Consider the following 22,438-nt stretch of genomic DNA (forward strand, 5'->3'; position numbering starts at 1 on the left):
AGTGTGTTAAAAAACATTTTTTAAAATAAAATAAGTGAGACAAAAAGAAGAATATATGTAATTTATTTTAATTCAAAATGAATTTTACTACTGTCAGTAAAGAGAAAAAAAATTTATTTGACAAATAAACATTGATTTTCGTTTAAACGAAATGTTCAAACTGCCAAGAGACAGGTGGGTGGTAGCTTTAACATTGAATTTAAGCGAAAAACAATATTTATTTGTCAAATAAACATTTTTTTCCTGTTTTCTGACAACAGTAAAACGTATTTTGAATTAAATAAATTACATACATTCTTCTTTTTGTCTCAATTATTTTAATTAAAAAATGTTTTTTTGAACACCTTGTATAAATAAATATGTTAATGTTTATATTAGTGAATAGAGAATTGAATACCCTTTCAAATGAGCTATCACATGACCCCTATTCTCATTTAAAAAAACATCGATTACGTCATCATGCCCAGATGGATGACGTCACTAGTATGATATATATGCCAAAAAATCGGAATTTAAAAATAAAAATCAACCTCTTTCAGGATTTTTCCTTAATACTGCCGGTTTACGAAATAATGAATTTATGCGTTACTTTATGGACGCACTGTATAAGAAATTATATATATTTATTACAATTTTTTATCAATTATAATATAAATCTCATTACTTGGTAGTTGTGCACTTAAAACAGGGTAAAAAAGTTAATTTTTTTGGAAAAAGTTATCAAAAAAGTTTATAAGGAAAGATTTACGATACTTTTGCATAATTATTTATTACTAATAAATGCATTTTTTATTCGCTTTTTTTAAACCAAGTTGAAAATATAGCTCATGCTCTTCCATTTGACACCTGTGGAATGGTTCTAACGTCATTTTTTTCTGACTTATGTTATTGCAATAAAATGCTCTCTGAAATAAATAATTCGAATAAAATTTAAACAATCGAATGAATCGCTTTGAAATTTTTATCACATATTAAGCACTAAAGAACCCTCATTTGACAAAAATTTCAAACCTGTACACTAATTTTTGCAACAGTTATTGCGAAAATATTTTTTTTTTTTGCAATTCCGACTTTTTTCGCATTATATTAACAATAAATGAGTATATCAAACTTTGAAATATGTCATTTTAAAGCTTTTTCCATAATCTCAAAGATATCTGTACTAAAAAACTCATAAGTTTCGCTATTTTCCATTGATTTGAAAAAAAAAGGGAAAAATGTCATTTTTTGACAGTTAATTGTTTATAAATAAAAATAGCCGCCAGATCCCACGCAGGAAATAGTTACAATTTGTTCCTATAGGTATTACTTGTCGAAAAACGCTTCAGTACCCTGGCTGCTGAAGTGTCACGAACAGGGTATATTTTTGTCTTATTACCCTGGACTAAAAGCAGAATTATAATTTTACGGTATTTATTTCTATAACATGAAATATAAAATTCCAACAAACAATTCATCTTAAACACTTAACTAAACGTCCAGGTACACCCGAAACTAGGTCAAGGCCATAATTGTCGTTAATGGTGTTCCAGGCCTGTAAAACTGAGCGAATCAAACTTTATTTATCTCGTGGCGCTGCTCGTTCCACTTCAATCTTCATCAGTCCCCATATGTTTTCAATGGGGCTTAGATCGGGAGATGCTGCTGGCCACGAAATTTTTGCCAATTCGTGTTCTTGCATCCAAGCTTGAGTATAAGCAGAAGTATGGCATTTTGCATTTTCTTGCTGAAAACGCCACCTCTCTGGATATAAAACATGAGCCGTTTAAAAAAAAAACGTTTGGGATGTCACAACATTTCGCACTATCAACAGTATCATTAACTATACAGAGAGGTGTAGCACCACGCTGAGATATTGCTCCCCAAACCATTATTTTAGTGGGAAATTTGGAAATTTGAACGGTAACATTTTCTCTTGATAGGACTTTTAGGTGATTTGCGCCAAGTTGGAAACAACTTTCATCAGATATAAAGACGTTATTAAAATTATCTTCTCGAAAACGTTGATAAAATATATTCTTCGTTGTCTTTGCAGAGGTGTCATTCAAGGGATTTTTTTTGGATTCCTTTATATGTAGCCTTGCCTTTTCAGTGACATGTGGACAGTTTCTGGGCACACTTTTATTCTTCGTTGATTTCCAAATCTGTTCGCTTATTTTCGAAACCCTAGGCGCGGATTTTGTCGTCCTAAAGACACTAAAGTATTTAGATTGTTTCCGCGAATCTTCGCGGTCCATCCGAAACTGGTCTATGTCTCATATCTATCCCATTTTTATCCTCTTTATTGTCTCATATACTGCATTTTTCCGAGTTCAGTCAATTGCACTAATTTTTTAACGTTTCGGACACCCTCTCAATACAAATATTCCACCACTTTTCTTTTTTCTATTTGCGACATTATTTCACAAACCTTAAGTCTGTTTACAAACAACAATATTTGACAGATAATGTTGTCATGCGATTTTGTCCATAACCTACTATCCACACAACCTACTTGATACATTACTTTTGTCTTAAAATGTTACAAAAAGGAAATCTATTAAAATTAGGAAAAATATAAAATGCCGGATACATTCTAGACGAAATAAAGGGAACAACAATTTTACTAGATTAAGAGAATGCGTTATTTTCATTACCTTAGCAAGTGTTTCTTAAGTGAAGCACTCATATTTGCCACATTTACCATAGCTGCATCAGTGATGGCTCCACCAAAACCCTTTATCTCTTGATATCCAATAGATGAGTCAATGTAGATAGTTGATCCTGACGTAAGAAGAGATTTTGGGCTAGCGCCACATACTTTGTAGTCCGTTGTTCTCACAGTCTCACAGACTTTATCATCTTTGGGTATGACACACTGTTTCCCCGATGTGTTAGAGGTAAAGTTTCTGATATCTTTGTTGAATCTTAGACCAGCTTTATTGGATGTTATCACGATGTATTGGTTACTGGGCACTGGTTTGACTGGTTCATACGTGTCGCAATACGTGGAGTTACAAACGCATACAGTTCCTCCATTTCCAAAATCCTTGCTGACACATTTCTCGGACCTAACGAGAAATATACCTGTAAAGTGAAAAAGTTTTAAATGTTTAAGAGAGTGAGAGATCATAAAAATTAAGGAGAGTAAAATATGTAAAAACTGTGGGGTTTACTAGAAAAACATACGTGAAGATTGAATTTTCTTTAGTAAAGAAAATTGCATGTACTGTGACGATTTTCTTCTTATACCATATTTTTTATTTAGTAAAACTCCAGCAGAAATCTTATGATTATTGCTATATGATCATTACTAGGATCACTAAACAAGTTAGTTCTATCGTAATTTAATACTACAATAGACTTATTTAAGGTCACGTTCACCAATAACCCTTAGGTTCTAATAGATAATAACGCTACTAACATGTACACTTTAGCTGCACTTTGCTCTGCTTTTTCATTTATTATTTAACTGATGCCGTTTCTGGCTAACCGTATACATCTGGAGATCTCGGGTCTCGATAAAGATCACAGTTTCTGAAGTACGAGGGAGCGCTGACGATGCTCCTTAACACTTTATTCTGATATCGTTGTATAACTGGATGTTACTTTCTTGGGTCTCGGACGTTTCATCGCCGCCGCTTCGATGCCGCCAGTTCGATGCCGATGCCGGCCGATTCATCGCCAGTCAATTAATCGCTATCTGATATATTTCCGAATTTTCAACAGTTACAATTATTATTTATTTTTAGTATTAATTATTAATTCTAGGAAATGCGAGATATGACGGCGATGAAATGGACTGGCGATGAACCGGCGGCATTGAAACGGCGGCGATGAACCGGCGGCGATGAAACATCCCATTCCGTACTTTCTTTGTATAAACCATTTGTATAATTCCATTAACAATGTAATTTGCAATTTACTTTCGTTCTTCTTATTTCGCACAGTAAAATATTCGTTGTCGAAATAATTCAAAACAGGCGTATGTTCGTGGAATAGGGTATACAGCCTCATAGCTGTATCCCATATGTCCATATCGATTTAAGGACTTGCTTATATAATAAGAGCTAACACAGACGGGGCAGCTTACGTCGACTGAACCCCCGCTGAGATGTCGAAAGCGACGCATCCTTTACTATACTTTGATGCAGTGACACACACCAGGCGCTCTTAAAATTTTCGTTGCAGCGGCGTTCGCGCGACCCATCCTAGAAACCATTGTCGCCCAAGCGGTTTTGCTACTTCGACGGCATATCATAAATGCATGTATCGTGGTACAACACAGTCGTTTGAGCTGTTTTCTAGCGAATTTTGTTGTGAGTGTTGCCAAATCTTGTTTAATGATGGAAATTACAGATTCGAACTATATTTTTACTTGGATTTTTTACTTCCATATCAAATTATTTTTATATGGGACTCATTGTATTTTTAATTTTTTTATCTTATAGCTTAAAGGGCAACTTAATTAGATACATGTCAATCTGGAAAAAAGTAATCTACTAAATAAATTATTTTTCAAACCCTTTGAACCTAATTTCACAGTCAAACAGAATTTTCAAATCTGTAACTATTAACCAGTTTGACTTGCCTTGAGTTATTTGGCAGAAGGATTGACTTTAATAAAAATAAAACTTTAAAAGGGTAAACCCTGTAGTTGGCTGTATACCTTTGTCAAGACAACGTAGAATGAAGTAAACACTTCTGTTGTATGTAGGTATATAATTTATTAAAAAATTCTTAAAATTTATCCACAAGGGAGTGGAAGTACAACAAAACGTTTTCGGTCAAACTGACCATCCTCAGTGTAAACGTCCAGTGTACAAGTAATTGAAACTAGCCACTTGAATAGGTGTAAAACCTCAAAATAACATTATTGCTACATTATGAGCTGTGTAGTAATCGACAATAAGTCGATGTCTTAAGATTAAAATTATATCACATGTGGATGTATGTCATCCTTGCTCGGAATTTACACAAGGTTGTGATCAGGTGAGAGGTTAACAACCAACCTCTCAACCAGAGGTTGGTTGTTAACCTCTCACCTGATCACAACCTTGTGTAAATTCCGAGCAAGGATGACATACATCCACATGTGATATAATTTTAATCTTAAGACATCGACTTATTGTCGATTACTACACAGCTCATAATGTAGCAATAATGTTATTTTGAGGTTTTACACCTATTCAAGTGGCTAGTTTCAATTACTTGTACAATGGACGTTTACACTGAGGATGGTCAGTTTGACCGAAAACGTTTTGTTGTACTTCCACTCCCTTGTGGATAAATTTTAAGAATTTTTTAATAAATTATATACCTACATACAACAGAAGTGTTTACTTCATTCTACGTTGTAAAAATAAAATTATTGACTCCGTAAAAATAAAGATTTAAATCAGTTATCTTTCCTTATTTATTATTTTATTTATTATGCTCTACAGGCCTTGTATTTACAATTTTACATAATACAGTTTATACTAATAACTTATAAATATAATTTTATTTGACGTCTATTATGTAATAACTTATAAATATAATTTTATTTGACGTCTATTATGTAAACATTGCTGAACTAGGGTTCTCCACTATATCCTATTTTTCGTCTTCTCTTTCCAGTGTATAATTTCCATCGATACTATATTATATTCCTGAAGCATTCTTGCTGTCTTTTTCTTGGTCTACCTCGTCTCCTAGTCCCAATTGGTCTTCATAGCAGTACCATCTTTGGCATTCTTTCCCTATCCATCCCCTCGACATGACCTGCCCACCTGATTCTTTATGACTTTGTGTATCTTGTTATACTTGGTTCCTTGTAAAGCATCCTTAATTCTTGATTGGTGCTTCTATGCCAGCCGTTTTCTGTATCTGTATTCTTTCCCCTGAAAATAGCTCTCAGTAAGTTCCGTTCTCAACTCTCTATCATTTCTTCTTCTGTTTTATTTGGCACCCATGTCTCACATCCGAAGGTGACTGTTGCTCTTATTACGGTTTTGTATATTCTGGTTTTCGTCTTTCTCGATACGTACTTTGACTTTATTTTGAATAATTTTTTTGTTAATATTAATTTGTGAAACATCACTATTTCCCAATTAATGGGGTATAATAAAGGACGTCAATTTAACACCTGTATTTGCTCAGTGGCGTACTACAGAATGGACAGCCTTTTAGCGTTATCAATAGTTTTTCTTAGGTGATATGCTTTTCCTCATAACGGTGTTATTTCTTGAACATGGCTCTTTAATACTTACTACTAACTAATGAAAGTATTTTTTAGACATTCTTGTAAAATTAAAAAACTTCTCTGGGCCTTTATTATATTAATTTCGTTATATGTATAATGTGTAAAAAAATTTTTATACCAGTGGCGGTTGGTCAGAGGAGGCAAGGGAGGCTTAGCCTCCCCATAAATTTTTTACACACGCTACACTGTTTTGTTTACTTTGCTTCGTGTTAGAGATATCGCAAAAAGTTATTTGAACAAGATGTTCCAAATAATATTCTAACCCCACATACCAAATTTCAGCACAAAATTCGCATTTTTAGTTTTTTCATTGTTTGTAGTCGGGATCCTAAAATCGCAGAGGAGGCTGCTGGCCGGAAAATCTCACTTGCTAATGCTCCGCGTAGCCCAGCAGCGTTTAAGGATGGTTTAAGGAGACCCGGTCTGCTTAGAGCTGCACATCGCTTAACGCACACGCTGCCCGGAGATCGGGCAAGTGAGATTTTTCGGCCAGCAGCCTCCTCTGCGGATTTTAGGATCCTGACTACAAATAATAAAAAAACTAAAAGTGCGAATATTGTGATGAAATTTGGTATGTGGGATTAGAATAATATTTGGAACAACTTGTTTAAATAATTTTTCCGATATCTGTAATGCAAAGCAAAATATCGGTAATTTACCGTGTTTTTGCATTCGCAGAGTAAGCCGCTTTTAGAATTAAAAAAATTCAGTTGAGTATCTTAAACAATGTAAACCTTCAACCTGTATGGACTGCAAAACTTCAAATCTGTATTTATTTTGATATGCATATTTTGCATATCTACTTACAGAGATAGGATTGTTAACAAATAAACGACACAAACTTTGGTAATACACTTTTACAATTATACTAACTATTTTTAAAATGATATGATATTATGAAATAATTATGAATTATGATGATATTATAAAATGTAAATAAAAAATGGTCAAAAAATGGGGCCTTAAATTAGATTTTTTTGGCGGATTTTTTTTTGCTAGTACAAATTTGTCTAGATAATCTACAGTTAGGTATAGCCTCCCCTATTGAAAAAATCACGAGCCGCCACTGCTTTATACATTCGTTCCTTTATGATAGAATGTATCCAATATCTGCGTTTCTTCTTTTCTTTAATCTAAGGTAAAGTAAACTTGCATTTATTACAAAAGACAAATCGTCATAACTTTCAGACATCGTATGGTACAGCAGCCAACACGCGACTAAATTTGACAACAACGAAATACAAATACTTTAAATCATAGCATAGCTGCCGCTGTTACACCGCGCCATGTGTTTTAAGCTGCCTCGACGTCGAGTAGACGCGCGCCGCCTGGTGTGTCCTTGCTCTAACAGTTTGTTGTAAGAGGACAGAGATAAGAGATAAGAGTAAGAGGACGGATTCTTTCGACCAACCAGCACATCTTTGTGACCTTAATTTTTTACTTCTTCCTTTTTTTCTTAATATGCGCGTTTCAGCGTAGCTTTGATCTAATGCCATACCCAAACGTGTTGTGTATTTGCATAAGCTGTTTGGTTTCTATTTATGCTGACTGGAATATGTTTCTCTTTTGTTAGTAAAGTTGACATAACAGATTTTGTTTCATAGAGTTTATATTAGTTTGTTCAACATAATTTTGTAGCATGGTTGTTGATTCCTTGTGGTATTTTTCGACTACTAAAATGCAGGTATCGTCTGTAAATGTCGCAGTTGAGCAATATCGCAATATAGAGCATGTGTAGCGCTGGTCCTAGAACATTTCCTTTCGTACTGGTCCTAGGATATTTCCTTGTGGTACTTCAGCTTTAACTTGTCGAAATTCTGTATATGCTTCCTCATTTTAACTCAAAAATATATGTCGGATATATAAATATGATTCTAGTAGTTGAGAATGTAACTTAAGTAAGTAGCATCTAATTTTATGATAAAATCCATCATGCCATTCTTTGTCATAAGCCTACATCGAGAACGGACCAATCACAGGGAAGCATCCTTGTAGGCCGCGCAGTAGACATCTATGTAAAACAAACTCATTTTATTTTCAACAGCATCGATGTAAACCTCCTGGATGGCATCGCGCTAAACCTCCAACCGCGATTTACCTGCTCTGTTCTCTTTCATTCACTACAATGTGTTTGTTTTACATGGATATCGACATAGACCGCGACCTCCACCTCCACCTCCACCGCGATCCACTTGTTCTGTTCTTACCCTAACTTTGTTTATTAGTTGCTGCAAACTGTTCAAACTGTCTGCAAAAATAACGGTGTCGTCTGCATAGCTTATGTTATTTAGGCGTTCTCCATTTAGAAGTATTCCATGTTCGCAATTTTCCAAGGCTTCACTAAATATTTCCTCTGAATATAGGTTTAATAATATAGGTGAACAACAATAACAAACTTGTCTAACGCCTCATAGAATCTGAATCGCTTCCGTTGGTTCACTTCCAAGATTCGTTATTTTTGTGGCTGATTGGTTCCAGTATAAATTTTGTATTATACCTCCGTCTTTATCATCCATTTGGGCTTTTGTTAGAGCATCCATCATTTAGATCTAGATCTTAAGTTCCACAAATTTTAATAAAACCAGTAAAAGCATAAGAATAACAAAGCATGTTAGGTATCAAAACGGGAAATAGAGTATGCAGTCCATTTAAGATGACAAAGTAACTGCTACAGGGCTGCTTCACATCCCCTACCCTGTTCAAGATATTCCTGAAAAAAACCCTGAAAACCATGGAAAATAAAGTGCTAAGGAATGAGCATACCAGTAATAAAAGTATACCTACATCCTACATACCTTAAGTTTTGCTGGAACCATGGAAAAGAAAGTGCTAAGGGATGAGTATACCAGCAAGAAAAGAATACCTACATACCTTAAGTTTTGCTGACGAGCAAATAGTGATCGCACAAGACGAACATATCTTTAGCTCTATGACGAGAAAACTGGAACAGGAATAAACAAAAAATGGAATGGAAGTAAACCTATAGAAAAAGGAATACCGAATAACCAAAAATACAAAAATTAAACAGCTGAAAATAGACCAAGGTAAAGCCATCAAAGGAACAGACAAGTAGCAGTATGTAGGTTTCAAAATATCAAACAAAAGAACAATTGAAGAAAATGTTAAAAATAGACTAGGACAAGCAAGAAACGGCATGCGAAAATTGAACTCGGATAAGAACATCAGTACACAAACAAAACAAAGAATATAATTATAATAATAATAGCTTTATTGCCCAACAGTTTCCCATTTACGGGACAATGATAAAATAATTACATAATTTATAACACCTGTAAGTAAGATAAAGATTTAAGCAGTAGTACAAAAAAAATAACATTAATAATACAAGTTAGACCAAAATTAATATAAATTAGTCAAACAGAAAAAGAAAATAAATTAATAAAAGAAAAAAAAAATAGTGCTTATTTCAGATACTCAATAACTACTTTTAAAAAGTTCCTTTGAGAACACGAAAAAATGTCACAATGCTTACCAATAACATTAAAATTTCTACACATTACATTAATAGGAGCCTTCCATAGAATATTTGTGCGAGCTCTTGCACACATAAATAATACATTTGTTCTTAAATTAGACCTTGGAATATTAAAATTAATGTTTTGTAATATTGAAATACAATCAATTGCATTATTAACAAGTTTGTACAAAAAAATTAAAGATCCAACTTTTCTTCTTAATTTTAAACTACACATACTAAAACGATCACACAAGTAATTATTATCTCTACCTCTTGCCGGATAAAGACCATTTACTTTAAACATTAAAAATTTTAGAAATTTTCTCTGAACGCTTTCAATTGCAATGTTATGACAATCATAGAAAGGGCTCCATATAATACAGGCATATTCAAGTTTAGAGCGGACTTAAGTATAATATAGCAATGTTTATATTATTAAATGACTTACAATTGCGAATTAAAACCCCATAAGCCTTCAGAAACTTTAACACATATGTGTTCCACAAAAGTGAGTTTTGTGTTAAAAATTACACCCAAATCCTTAACCGTGTTCTGCCTTTCTAATATTCTATTGTGACTACTATAGTTAAATATAAATAAACTTTATTTCCTAGAAAAAGTGACTACTTTACATTTTTTTGTGTTAAGTTGTAATTTGTTGCTGTTGCACCAATTTTCCAATATTTCTATATTCTGCTGAAGTTGGTTACAATAATCCAGCCCCCTGATAATAGAAAATATTTTCAAATCATCAGCAAAGCCCAGTCTTTCGCATGAAATATTTTCAAGAAGGTCATTAATAAATAGTAGAAAGAGCAAAGGACCGAGATTGGAACCTTGAGGCACACCAGACGCAGCAAGATAATTTTCTGAGACATAACCATTATATGCTACAAACTGCTTCCTTCCCTGAAGATACGATTTTAACAATAAAAGAGCACTGTCAGTAAAACCAACTGTTGAAAGCTTGCTGTTTAATACTTGATGATCAATTCTGTCAAGAGCCTTCGAAAAATCGGTATATATAACATCAACTTGGCCATTATTGTCAATAACGTCAGAAAGATATTGGGTAAAATATACCAAGTTGGTTACAGTTGATCTTTTATCAACAAAACCATGCTGACGAGATGAAATATAAAGTTGAACAGAAGATAAGATCCTATTGTATAATACGATTTCGAAAACCTTTGAAAAATTATATAAATAGAGACAGCTCTATAGTTTTCTCTTTCTGACTTCACCCCAGCCTTAAATATCGGACACACCCTTGCTTCCTTCCATAGTTCTGGATACTTCATTTGTTGTATGGATAAGTTTATAATCTTGGTTAAAGGTATGACAAACGCACCAGCGCAATCTTTAATAAGGAACGAGGGAATCTTGTCAGGGCCTGATGTCATCTTATCTTTTAACTTTCTGATAGCAGCATTTATTTCATCCTCTGTAACCGATTGAAAATTAATTGATGTCATATACGGGTTTATTGGGTAACTGCAACAACCTTCATCACCAGAAACTAAATAAACACTACTGAAATATTCCACAAAAGCATTCACTATGGCTTGCGGATCTTTGTAATCACTTCCCTCAAAACTCATGTTGCCAGGAATTCGTGATGACTTACTTCTAGAGTGAATGTAAGACCAGAACTTAGTTTTGTCTTGAGAAATATTTATTTAAATATCCTCCAAGTAATTGTCATATGCCACCTTGACCTGATATTTTATTAGATGTCGTAATCTTTTAAACTCAATAAAATCGAAGTGAATTTTAGATTTTTTGTATTTGCGTCGGAATTTAATTTTTAATTTTATGTTTTTTATAATCGCGGAATCAAACCAAGGTGGATATTCATGAACATGATTTTTGTAAACCGGAATATGCTTATTAAAAATTGCATAAAAGATTGTACAGCAATATCTACTTCGTTGCAGCATTCGATAAAACTCCAATCACTCTTATAATATGTAGGATACTTGAATAAAAGTTAACAAAATCTGCATTCCTAAAATTATATAACATCATGAATATAATATAACATCATGACAAGAAGTACCCATCCTACCTTATGGGCAGTGATGCCTTATGGGCAAAATATGAGCGATGTAAAATGCGATGAGAGATAATATAATTCCTAAGAAAAAGCTGTAGAGTAACAACACGAGATAGAATAAATAACAAAGAGGTTAAGAAAAGAATCAGAATGAACTCAGATATAATAGACTACAAAGAACAGAAGAGATTAACCTGGTATGTAAATGTCAGATGACGGACAAAACGTAAAACAAAATCTTTACTCATCATATTCTGAATTTTACTGTTAAACCCCTAATAATTTAGTCTGTATTACTTTGGGCTACCTTAAAGTACCCTTATTGACACAAAAAATATAAATTTTTGCATAATATCATGTCTGTCGGACGTTTTGCTACAAAATAAACATTAATAGGAAAACCAGTGCAGTCTGGCAACATAGCGCCTGCTACATCTCTGTTGTGTTTTGAGTATTTCGAAAATAGGAAGGTGGCGAAATGTAGTAACTATGACAACAGAGAAATATATTGATAAAAACAAAAAAAAAGGACTCCAACTTTGAATTTGATTAAATCCAAACAGAATAACAGAATGTAGCAGAATGGAAGAGGGAAGAGAGGCAGATTCCAAAGATCATTTAGAGGTGAAGTGGACCAAGCAGTCGAAAGAAAAATAAATGGAGAAAACGGTTGATTGAAGGTATACAGTGAAAACTGTGGAAATCGAAGATTTCCAAAAAATATTTCCAGAAAGGATTTCCAGAAAGGATTTCCAGAAAGGATTTCCAGAAAGGATTTCCAGAAAAGATTTACAGAAACGATAAAATCGAATAACATTCGAATACAACAGGATGAATTTAATTAACAGAATAACAGAATGGAGCAGAATGAGAGAAGGAAGAGAGGCAGACTCCAAAGTTCTTTTAGATATGAAGTGGACCAAGCAGTCGAAAGAAAAACAACTGGAGAGAACGGTTGATTGAAGGTATAAAGTGAAAACTGTGGAAATCGAAGATTTCCAAAAAGGATTTCCAGAAAGGATTTCCAGAAAAAATTTCCAGAAAAAATTTCCATAAAAGATTTCTAGAAACGATAAAATCGAATAACATTCGAATACAACAGGATGAATTTAATTAATCAGTTTCAAGAAAAAATGATTGCTTTTCAGCTTCTGCTTTACCTGTGTCCGATGTTTCTAATATTGTGCATACTCTGAGAAATAACAGTACCTAGTATTATAAACTAATAAATCAGTTAATCAGTTGCTTTAAACAAATTAAGATATCGATCATGCATTATCTAAACCAATAAAGGAAATATTTCCGAAAAATATGTCGTGTGCGGTTGATTTGAGTTTTATCCTGGAAGTATCCGAGATTAATTAACTGAAACTGATTCCTTAGATAAGGTCCTGTACGTTTGGTTTGTAAATAACTTAACAGGAAATTAAAGATATAGTTTGATAATGATGTTGTTGACAGCTCGGTAATCGATTAAGGTATGACAAGGCAAAAAATATAATATTAAGAGTATTCCAGAAATTAAGTCACTAAAGAATAATTTTTTAAAATTCAGAATAGTTAGATATACACTAAATTTAAAAAGTCACGTCAATTTATAATGAGAGGGGACGAATTTTCATGCTAAACTATTTTTAATGGGAAATAAGCCACAATTTTACCAAAAAAAATGATTTTATTAACGTTTCGAAGCCCAAATCGGGTTTCGTTGTCAAAATACAAAATAGTGGTATTTTGTATTTTGACAACGAAACCCGATTTGGGCTTCGAAACGTTAATAAAATCATTTTTTTGGTAAAATTGTGGCTTATTTCCCATTAAAAATAGTTTATTATAAAAATGCCACACGGAAATAGCTTCAGAACAACATTAAGAATTTTCATGCAAAATTCATGCCCTAAATGTAACCCTCTACTGCCCCGCATCAACCACCAATTTTTTTTTAGATAGCAAGTGTGGTCGAGTGACATCATTTGAAGGGTTAAGGGAAAAAACAAGGAATGTCACGTTATCTTTGTTTTGAGAAAATAGGAAATTTAATGTTTGTAACTACATATCACTAAACCATTGCACTGAAGAATTAGTATTTATTTTTATTTAGTAAACTTGAAAGTACATTGTATTTAATACACAAACTCATTTTAACCAAATTTTTAAAGAACAGAGATAAAAAATTAAAAAAGTACCTAACTACAAATAAAAACTGAAAAAAACAAGGACTGTCCAAACGTCACGTTGTATTTTACATTACAATATTATTTTACGTTACAAACATTAGTTGCACAGCTAATAGAAAGGCTGAAAACAAAATTATGGCAGCAAAAATGGCAATAAAAGTTGTAACAAAAGGCAATACAATATTTTTTGATAGTCTAATGCAATGGTCGCCTGATTTTTTTGACTTTTTGCGAGCAACTTTTTTAAAATTATAGAATGTCTGTGCCTTACGTTTGTGTAACTCATTTTGAATTGTTAATTTACGAATCTTTGCAGCAACCTTGTCATAATTTAATGATTTAATTTCGCCTGGAATTCATCACATGCTGAACATGTGTCTGATCTTGGGTAATCAAAGGACAAATTAAATTTCGTGTTAAAAATTTGCCGATATGTAACGTAAGAAACTTTAATGGTCGGATGTTTTTCCTTATAATGTTCAAACTCTCTGGTACATACTTTTTCTTAGGTTTGTGTAAACTGTAATGGGATAATCTAGTTTTAAAAGACTTTGTGGTTAATATATTGCTTCACGCGATACTGGATGCAACTTTCTATGCTGGGAACCATGCTTACCACGTTTGTCTTGTTCAGAAGTTCCTGTAGCTTTTAAATTTTTTTGTAGGTGTTAAATTTTGCCCTTAGTTACACCATGTATTGACATGAATGCTTTAAAACACACATTAATTTCTTGGGAAACTCCATTACGCTTAACTCTAACTTTATTGGCCGTGCCGTTTCTAACACTTCAGGCTTTGAAGCTATGATTGTACAGAAGGATCCTGAAGATACCATGCACAGACAAAGTCACCAATGAAGAAGTACTACGGCTACGGAGGATGAACACAACCGCAGATTTAGTCAACATCGTGAAAGGTTGTACTTAGGACTTGCGAAATCAAGGCAGATACGAGCTACTCCAATGCAGTTTACAAAGTAAAATTGAAGGAAAAAGGGCCCCAGGATGAAGAAAAATATCCTACCTTGCTAACCTGAAAGCATGGTATAGAAAGATCTTAACACAACTATTCCGTATAGCAACCAACAAAGCCATCATCGCCAGAATGATCGTCAACGTTCGGAACGGACAGGCACCTTAAGAAGAAGAAGTTTCTAACAAACATAAACAAAGGAAACTAAACGATTAAACTTGAAATAAAAACGTATAGTAGTTAATTTTTGTTTTTGTTCAAGTAGACTCTTTGTTTTTACCTTTCACGCGTGGACATTTCTAGTTTTTATCCTTCACAGTACTATTTTAAATAGGCATATTTATCGGACGGTCCAAGTTATTATCTACTAGTCTACGGTACATTCCATGTCAAATCACTCAGGCAAAAAATTTTGGATCTCCGATTTGTCTGAAAATTGGTATATAGCTTCTGCGGGACGTAAAAATAAGATATTTAAGGTCAAAAAATCTTCTTCTTCTTTTTTTCTCAAAATGTGATTTTATGCGATTTTACAGTGATTTGGTGTTTATTTAAACAAATTTGCATTTTCTGTCGTAAAGTATCAATGAAAAACATAATATTTTAATAGAAAGGACTCAAAAATGTCATTATATGGCATTATAACAAGTTATTTTGAATCAAAACAAGTTTTTGATCAAATTTTATAGTGTAAAAAACGTTAAAATACCGTTTTTTACATTTTCCTCCATTCCCAAAATACGCCATCATCGATTTGGCTGAAAATTTGCCCACAGATATCCAAAAGATAGAACTTTAAGTGGTTAGAAGGATTTGAATTATATTACAATACCAAAAAAGTTACATGCAGTAATATCAGACTCAAAAGTATATATTAGTCCAGTCGGGATAGCATTTGACCTTGAATGCCGAGCTGATCAAAATTTTATTTTTCTGATCTTTAAGGGAGTCAATAGTAGCCTAAATTTAAAATCACGAATGAATTCCTCCGTTACGTTAGCCGCCATCTTGATTTTAAAGGAGAACCTGTTTGGCTCAATATCTCCGCCATTTTTAACTTTTCGACAAAAATGGTAGGAACTGAAATTGTTCCAAATAAATCGTATTTACAATTATTACAATTTCTTTTTAACAATTTTTGTCGTGAGGTCGATATTTTCGAGTTAATTTTACTTACAGTAGACGCCTATATTTTTGACTATAATATTGCATGTAACTTTTTTGGTATTGTAATATAATTCAAATCCTTCTCACCACTTAAAGTCCTATGTTTTGTCTATCTGTGGGCAAATTTTCAGCCAAATCGACTATGATGTATTTTGGGAATGGAGAAAAATGTAAAAAGTATTTTATCGTTTTCTACACTATAAAATTTGATCAAAAGCTTGTTTTGAATCAAAGTAACTTGTTATAATGCCATATAATGACTTTTTGAGTCCTTTCTATTAAAATATTATGTTTTTCATTGATACTTTACGATAGAAAATGCAAATTTGTATAAATAAACACCAAATCACTGTAAAATCGCATAAAATAACATTTTGAGAAAAAAACAAGAAGAAGATTTTTTGACTTTAAATATCTTAGTTGTACGTCCCGCAGAAGCTATATACCAATTTTCAGACAAATCGGAGGTCCAACATTTTTGTTGCTCCAAAATTGAGTGATTTAAAATGGAATGACCCCTACTGTAAATAGTAAATACATAAAATATCTATGAGATAGTTTCACTATCTCAATTTCTTATAAAGTGTGACATTCCCTGTTTTTTTCTTCACCCTTCATTTGAAAGGTAATTTTTTTCTCTATACGACATTTTTCTCTATTTTTTTTAATTTACGTAATGAGTTTGAAGATAATTTTGGACTTAACAAATGTATTACAAATTAGTTAAATCCAAAATTGTCCTTAAAGTAATTCCGCAAATTAAAAAAAATAGAGGATCGTGCAGAGAAAAAAAAATACATTTCAAATTATGTGCAACTCGACTTCACTTGCTATTTAAAAAAACTAGGGGTTACATTTGAGAGCTTGAATTTTGCATGAAAATTCGTCCCCTTTCCAGTACAAACTGACGTGCTTTTTTTTAATTGTGAAGAAACTCTTGGTTCCTGAGTTTCTGTGGGCGGGGTCAAAGTTTTGTTGGAAAATTTGTTTGTCAATTGCTTTTATGAAAAAAAAAACTAAATGAACTAACAATTAAAAGTCTCACTTTAATAAAATTAAAAACAAACTTTTATTGATACCAAGTTTCTGGTAAGGCCTTCGTGGTTTCTATTATTTACAAACCAACCGAATGCTGAAACCAGAGAAGATGGGGGAGATGTATAAATTTCATCTAACTTGGAATTCAGAGGAACAGAGATGGAACTTCTAACGAGGAGCTGCGCAGTAATAAAAAGAGATCGAATAAATAACATAGAGATTCAGAAAAGAATGGTAACGAACTCGGATATAATAGACTACAAACAACAGAAGAGATTAACCTGATATGGACAATGGACATGTCGGAAGACAGGCAAAACTTTGGATAAAGAGAATAACAGAGTGGAGCCCGATAGGAAGAATAAAGAGAGAAGATTTTTCAGAGATTAAGTGAACGAAGGAAGCAATGGAAAGAAGAAACCTGCATAAACGGTACCTGCAAAACAGAAAGCACTGGAGTGAATGCTGTATGAAGGAGTGTAATGAAAACTGTAGAACTAGAAATCCTTAGAATATATAGGTGTAGATTTCCAGAAAACGGAAGATCTGACAACAATGCAAATACCACCATAATACCGGCCGCATCACAAAACCCTTACTAACTAAAGCCTATAAAAATTCTGCAAGCCGTTTCCGAGATAATTGAGGCGTTCTATACATAAAACTCACTCTGTATATACTGCGTATAAAATATAACTTACCTCCAGCTAGTAATACACCTAGCTTTAGAAAAACTCTACCACTAAAAATCATCGGAGTTGCTAATGACAATGACAGGCACAAGGATAATGTTGCCTGTTTTATTTATATAACTGTCTATTCATTCCACTGATAACATATTTGTATAAAAACTAAATTTATGGTAATCAGTAGTTGAATACGTAATGTCTTAGGTAAAATAGCCGATAGATACGATAAATAAATTTTATTTGAAATATGGGACAATAATTTCCAATTTACTGAATTTGAAAAAAAAATCTCATTTTATAGTAGCGGTCAAAACATCACCTCTGTTGGATTAGGAAATACAGCAATTATTTTTCTTCTTTGAGTGTCTCATGAACAATGACACATGAGGGTGAAATGCAATTTGGATTCCGCGATTCCATGGGTACACGTGAGGCACTTTTCACCTTATAAGTTCTGCTTCAGAGATGCCGCGATGTTAGTTGTGATGTCTATGCTTGTTTTATTGACTACGCCAAGGCATTTGACCGTTGCCAGCACCAGAAGATGGTCACCGCCCTACAAAGAGTAGGATTAGATGAGAAGGACATTCGGATCATCATGAATTTATACTGGAACCAGCGTGCTCAAGTCAAGGTCGAAGACCAGTTGACCGACCAAGTGAAGATCATGCGAGGAGTAAGGCCGATGCCACATTATGCGTTTTGACCGGATGCGTTTCCGCCACATCCGGTTAAAACTCATAAGGCTTGTTCCAACTCGACACAAAACCGTTCTTGAACGGTTCGTGAACCGCGCAGTAACGAAAAATGTGTTACTGCGCATAATTGTTCGTTATTGCGCATGAGCGTGGCGGTTCAAGAACGGTTTTGTGTTAAGTTGGAACAAGCCTTAGTGTGACAGATCGATCCGGTTGCGTTGGAAACGGATGCGTTTTGAATCATTGGTACGCGCTTACAAACTGCACCAGACTAAACGCATAGTGTGACAGGTCGGTCCGGTTGCGTTGGAAACGGATGCGTTTTCACCGCATAATGTGGCATCGGCCTAAGGCAGGGCTGTGTGCTCTCGCCGACTCTTTTTAATATATACTCTGAGGAAATTTTTACTGAAGCCCTCACAAACCTAGAGATCGGAATCCGAGTGAACGGTGAATACATCAATAATATCCGCTACGTTGATGACACTGTGTTACTAGCAACCAGCCTAAATGATCTACAGGCCTTACTAGACCGTGTGAGAACTGTGAGCGTAACATACGGACTGAACCTTAATATTAAGAAAACTAAATTCCTGGTTGTCAGCCGTGTAAATTTAGATCCCGGGGCATTAATGGCAGATAGCGAAGAGATCCAGAGAGTCGACAGATTCACTTACCTTGGAACTACCCTCAACTCACAATGGGACCACGCTCAAGAGATTAGATCCAGAATTGAAATGGCACGGTCTACATTTATCAAGCTGAGATCCTTGCTGTGCTGCAGTGATCTCAGTTTGGGAACAAAGATGCGGATAGTGGGGTGTTACGTTCTTCCGGTGCTACTGTATGGAGTTGATGCCTGGACACTGACGCAAGCCACTGACGCAAGCCACTGAAAAGCGGATTGAAGCCTTCGAGATATGGATCTACAGGAGGATACTAAAAATATCTTATGTGGACCATGTCACCAACATTGAGGTCCTACAGCGCATGACAAAAGAAAAAGAAGTGCTTAATTTAGTAAAACAACGTAAGCTCGAGTACCTTGGCCACGTGATGCGGAACGAAGAAAAATATCGAGTTCTTCAACTCGTCATGCAGGGTAAAGTATTTGGCAGGAGAGGACCGGGACGCCGTCGTATCTCGTGGTTGAAAAACCTCCGACAATGGTTTGGGATAACCTCCGCGGAGCTGTTTCGCAGAGCAGTCAACAAAACAATGATAGCCTTGATGATCGCCAACATCCGGACCGGATAAGGCACTGAAGAAGAAGAAGAAGGGTGTCTCATCCTTTACTCACTCTATAGCGGTTCTGATGAGTTATATATGCTTTTCCACTAACCTGCTTTAAAGAACCCATCCTAGGTATATTCATAGACATTGAGGGAGCGTTTGATTAAACAACTTTCCCAACCATCACCCAACAGCTCAATGTCAGGAACGTCCCCCTGGCCGTGAGCGAATGGATATTCAGTATGCTGTCAAATAGAGCAATAAGCATAAATGTAGAAGACGTTTTGGTTAGTGGGATTGTTACGAGGGGATGTTCACAGGGAGGGGTGCTATCACCATTCCTCTGGAACATAGTTTTGGATACCCTGGTTGACCAACTCAGCAAGAACGGTTTCTACACAACAGCCTATCCAGACGATATAACCGTCTTGCAAACGGTAAGTTTGAGAACACACTATGTGAGAGATTACAAGTTGCTCTCAGACTAATAGAAACATGGTGTGAAGAACACTCAGTGTCTATAAATTTAACAAAGACAGGGATGATCCTCTTCACTAGAAAAAGAAGGATCACGAGCTTAATACCCCCTAGGATTCTAAACTGCAGTCTGAACTTCTCTTAAGAGGTGAAATACCTTGGTATTACCCTTGACAGGAAGTTAACATGGAACCCTCACTTAGATAGTAAAGATAAAAGAGCATATATTGCCTATTAACCGTGTCAGCTAACGGTCGGACGCACTTGGGGCCTTTTGTCCAGGGTGGTCGCCTGGATCTACACTACTGTCATTAGGCCAATTCTAACTTACGGAGTCATTTCTTGAGTACCAAAAGTGCTACAGGCAACAGCGATCAACAAACTAAACCATATTCAACGGATGGCTTGCCTAAATATAACAGGTGCCATGAAAACAACACCAACTGCTGCAATGAAGTTGCTCATTGGCATTACCCCTTTAGACATATATGTCAAAGAGGTGGCGCTGATGACGATGATGAGATTAAGCTCAGCGAGTGCAAACCTTGATGTAGGAATGGGACAATTCAAATGTCGTTTCTGACGGGGTGAGCTGGAGGCACTGCCATGCCCCAGCTACATGCGGGCCATGGATGCGACTCAATTAAACCTACGTTTGTCTTCGACAAACCCTACAAAATCGAAACAAGACAACATAGGGAGTCAAACGTGGCAAATGCATATTGCATCTACACCGATGGCTCCAAAACGGAAGAAGGCTCAGGATGCGGAATATATTTCAGATCACTGAACCTTAGTATAAACTGGGGTATGGGCAAAAAAGCCAGCGTAGTTCAGACTAAACTGGCTGTTATCTCCATAGCCGCAAAAGAGATAATTCGGATTGTTGCCCCCGGTTGTTGTCTTATGATTATGATGTTCCTCATGCTTTTGCGTTCTTGCGATCTAGCGTTAACTTGTCCTTGTCATTCTATTTTTTTTTAACTTCCTTCTGTATTTTCCTTTTAGTCTTTTGACAGACATTAGCTTCTTTTAGTATTCTTAGATTAATATTCTAGGTGTTTTTGTGGCTGTTTTTATTTTCTATAACAATTACACCTCGTTTATAACTTCCTGTACATAAATATTTTTAGGATGGATTATTGAAATGGACTATAAAAGAAGGTGACACGGGTAAATCTTTACGCGTGCGTCATCATTTAATGCATACGAAATAAGTCGTTGATAAGTCGGAAATTGAAATTTACTAAACGCAACAGCAAGTGACAGTAAGTCACTTACTGTCACTTGCTGTTGCGTTTAGTAAATTTCAATTTCCGACTTATCATCGACTTATTTCGTATGCTTTAAATGATGACGCACGGGTAAAGATTAGCGGACTCAACTGTGGATATTAATGATATGCAGTTTGGGTTTCGCAAAGGCCTGGGAACTCGTGAAGCTCTTTTTTCGACAAGCATTCGACAAAGTACGACATGAACAATTAATGCATGTCCTGTAATCAAAGAAGTTGGACTACAATATCCTCAGGATTATATCGAATTTATACTATAAGCAGCGAGCAAAAGTACGTGTTAACGACCAGCTGTCAGAGGAAATTAAAATCAGACGTGGAGTGAGACAAGGATGCGTGTTGTCGTCAATCCTTTTTAATGCCTACTCGGAAGAGATCTTGAAAAAAGCTCTTGAGGGTGAAACAGCTGGAATAAAGGTAAATGGAGTTCCCATTAACAACATTAGATATGCAGATGACACTGTCATCTTAGCTGAAAATATTGGGGATCTTCAGAGGCTGGTGACCAGAATAGCAGAGTTTGGACTAGAATGCGGGCTAACAATGAATGTCAAGAAGACAAAGTTTATGAGAATATCGAAAACTCAAACAAATAAAGAAAATCTTTTCATAAACGGATCCAATATCGAACGAGTCGACCAATATGCATACCTTGGAACAATGATCAACTCCACAGGAGATTACTTACAGGAAATCAAAATCAGAATAGAAAAGGCTAGAGCAAATTTTAACAAAATGAGAAAAGTGCTCTGCACAAGAGATTTGAAGTTGGAGCTAAGAGTTAGGTTGGCTAGTTGCTACGTTTACTCGACTTTGTTTTATGGAATGGAAGCTTTGACCTTGAATGCTGCATCAATGAAAAAACTAGAATCATTCGAGCTGTAAGTGTACAGAAGAATTCTGAAAATATCGTAGACAGAACACGTCACAAACAAA

At 34.8% G+C, this 22,438-nt stretch overlaps 1 protein-coding gene across 1 annotated transcript in view; it reads right to left on the reverse strand.

Annotated features, from left to right (window-relative positions):
• LOC126886791 (lysosomal acid glucosylceramidase-like) overlaps positions 1-17,929 on the reverse strand; it is a 36,299-nt gene extending 18,370 nt beyond the window's left edge. Inside the window, exons 1-2 of the mRNA XM_050653843.1 lie at positions 17,813-17,929; positions 2,637-3,066 (exon numbers count right to left, since the gene is read on the reverse strand). Of these exons, the coding sequence (XP_050509800.1) occupies positions 2,637-3,066; positions 17,813-17,864 (482 nt within the window). The 5' untranslated portion in view covers positions 17,865-17,929. The remainder of the gene's footprint in view (positions 1-2,636; positions 3,067-17,812) is intronic.
• Between the last annotated feature and the right edge of the window lie 4,509 nt (positions 17,930-22,438).

This window comes from Diabrotica virgifera, chromosome 6, assembly GCF_917563875.1.
Source record: "Diabrotica virgifera virgifera chromosome 6, PGI_DIABVI_V3a".
NCBI classification, from domain to species: Eukaryota; Metazoa; Arthropoda; class Insecta; order Coleoptera; family Chrysomelidae; genus Diabrotica; species Diabrotica virgifera.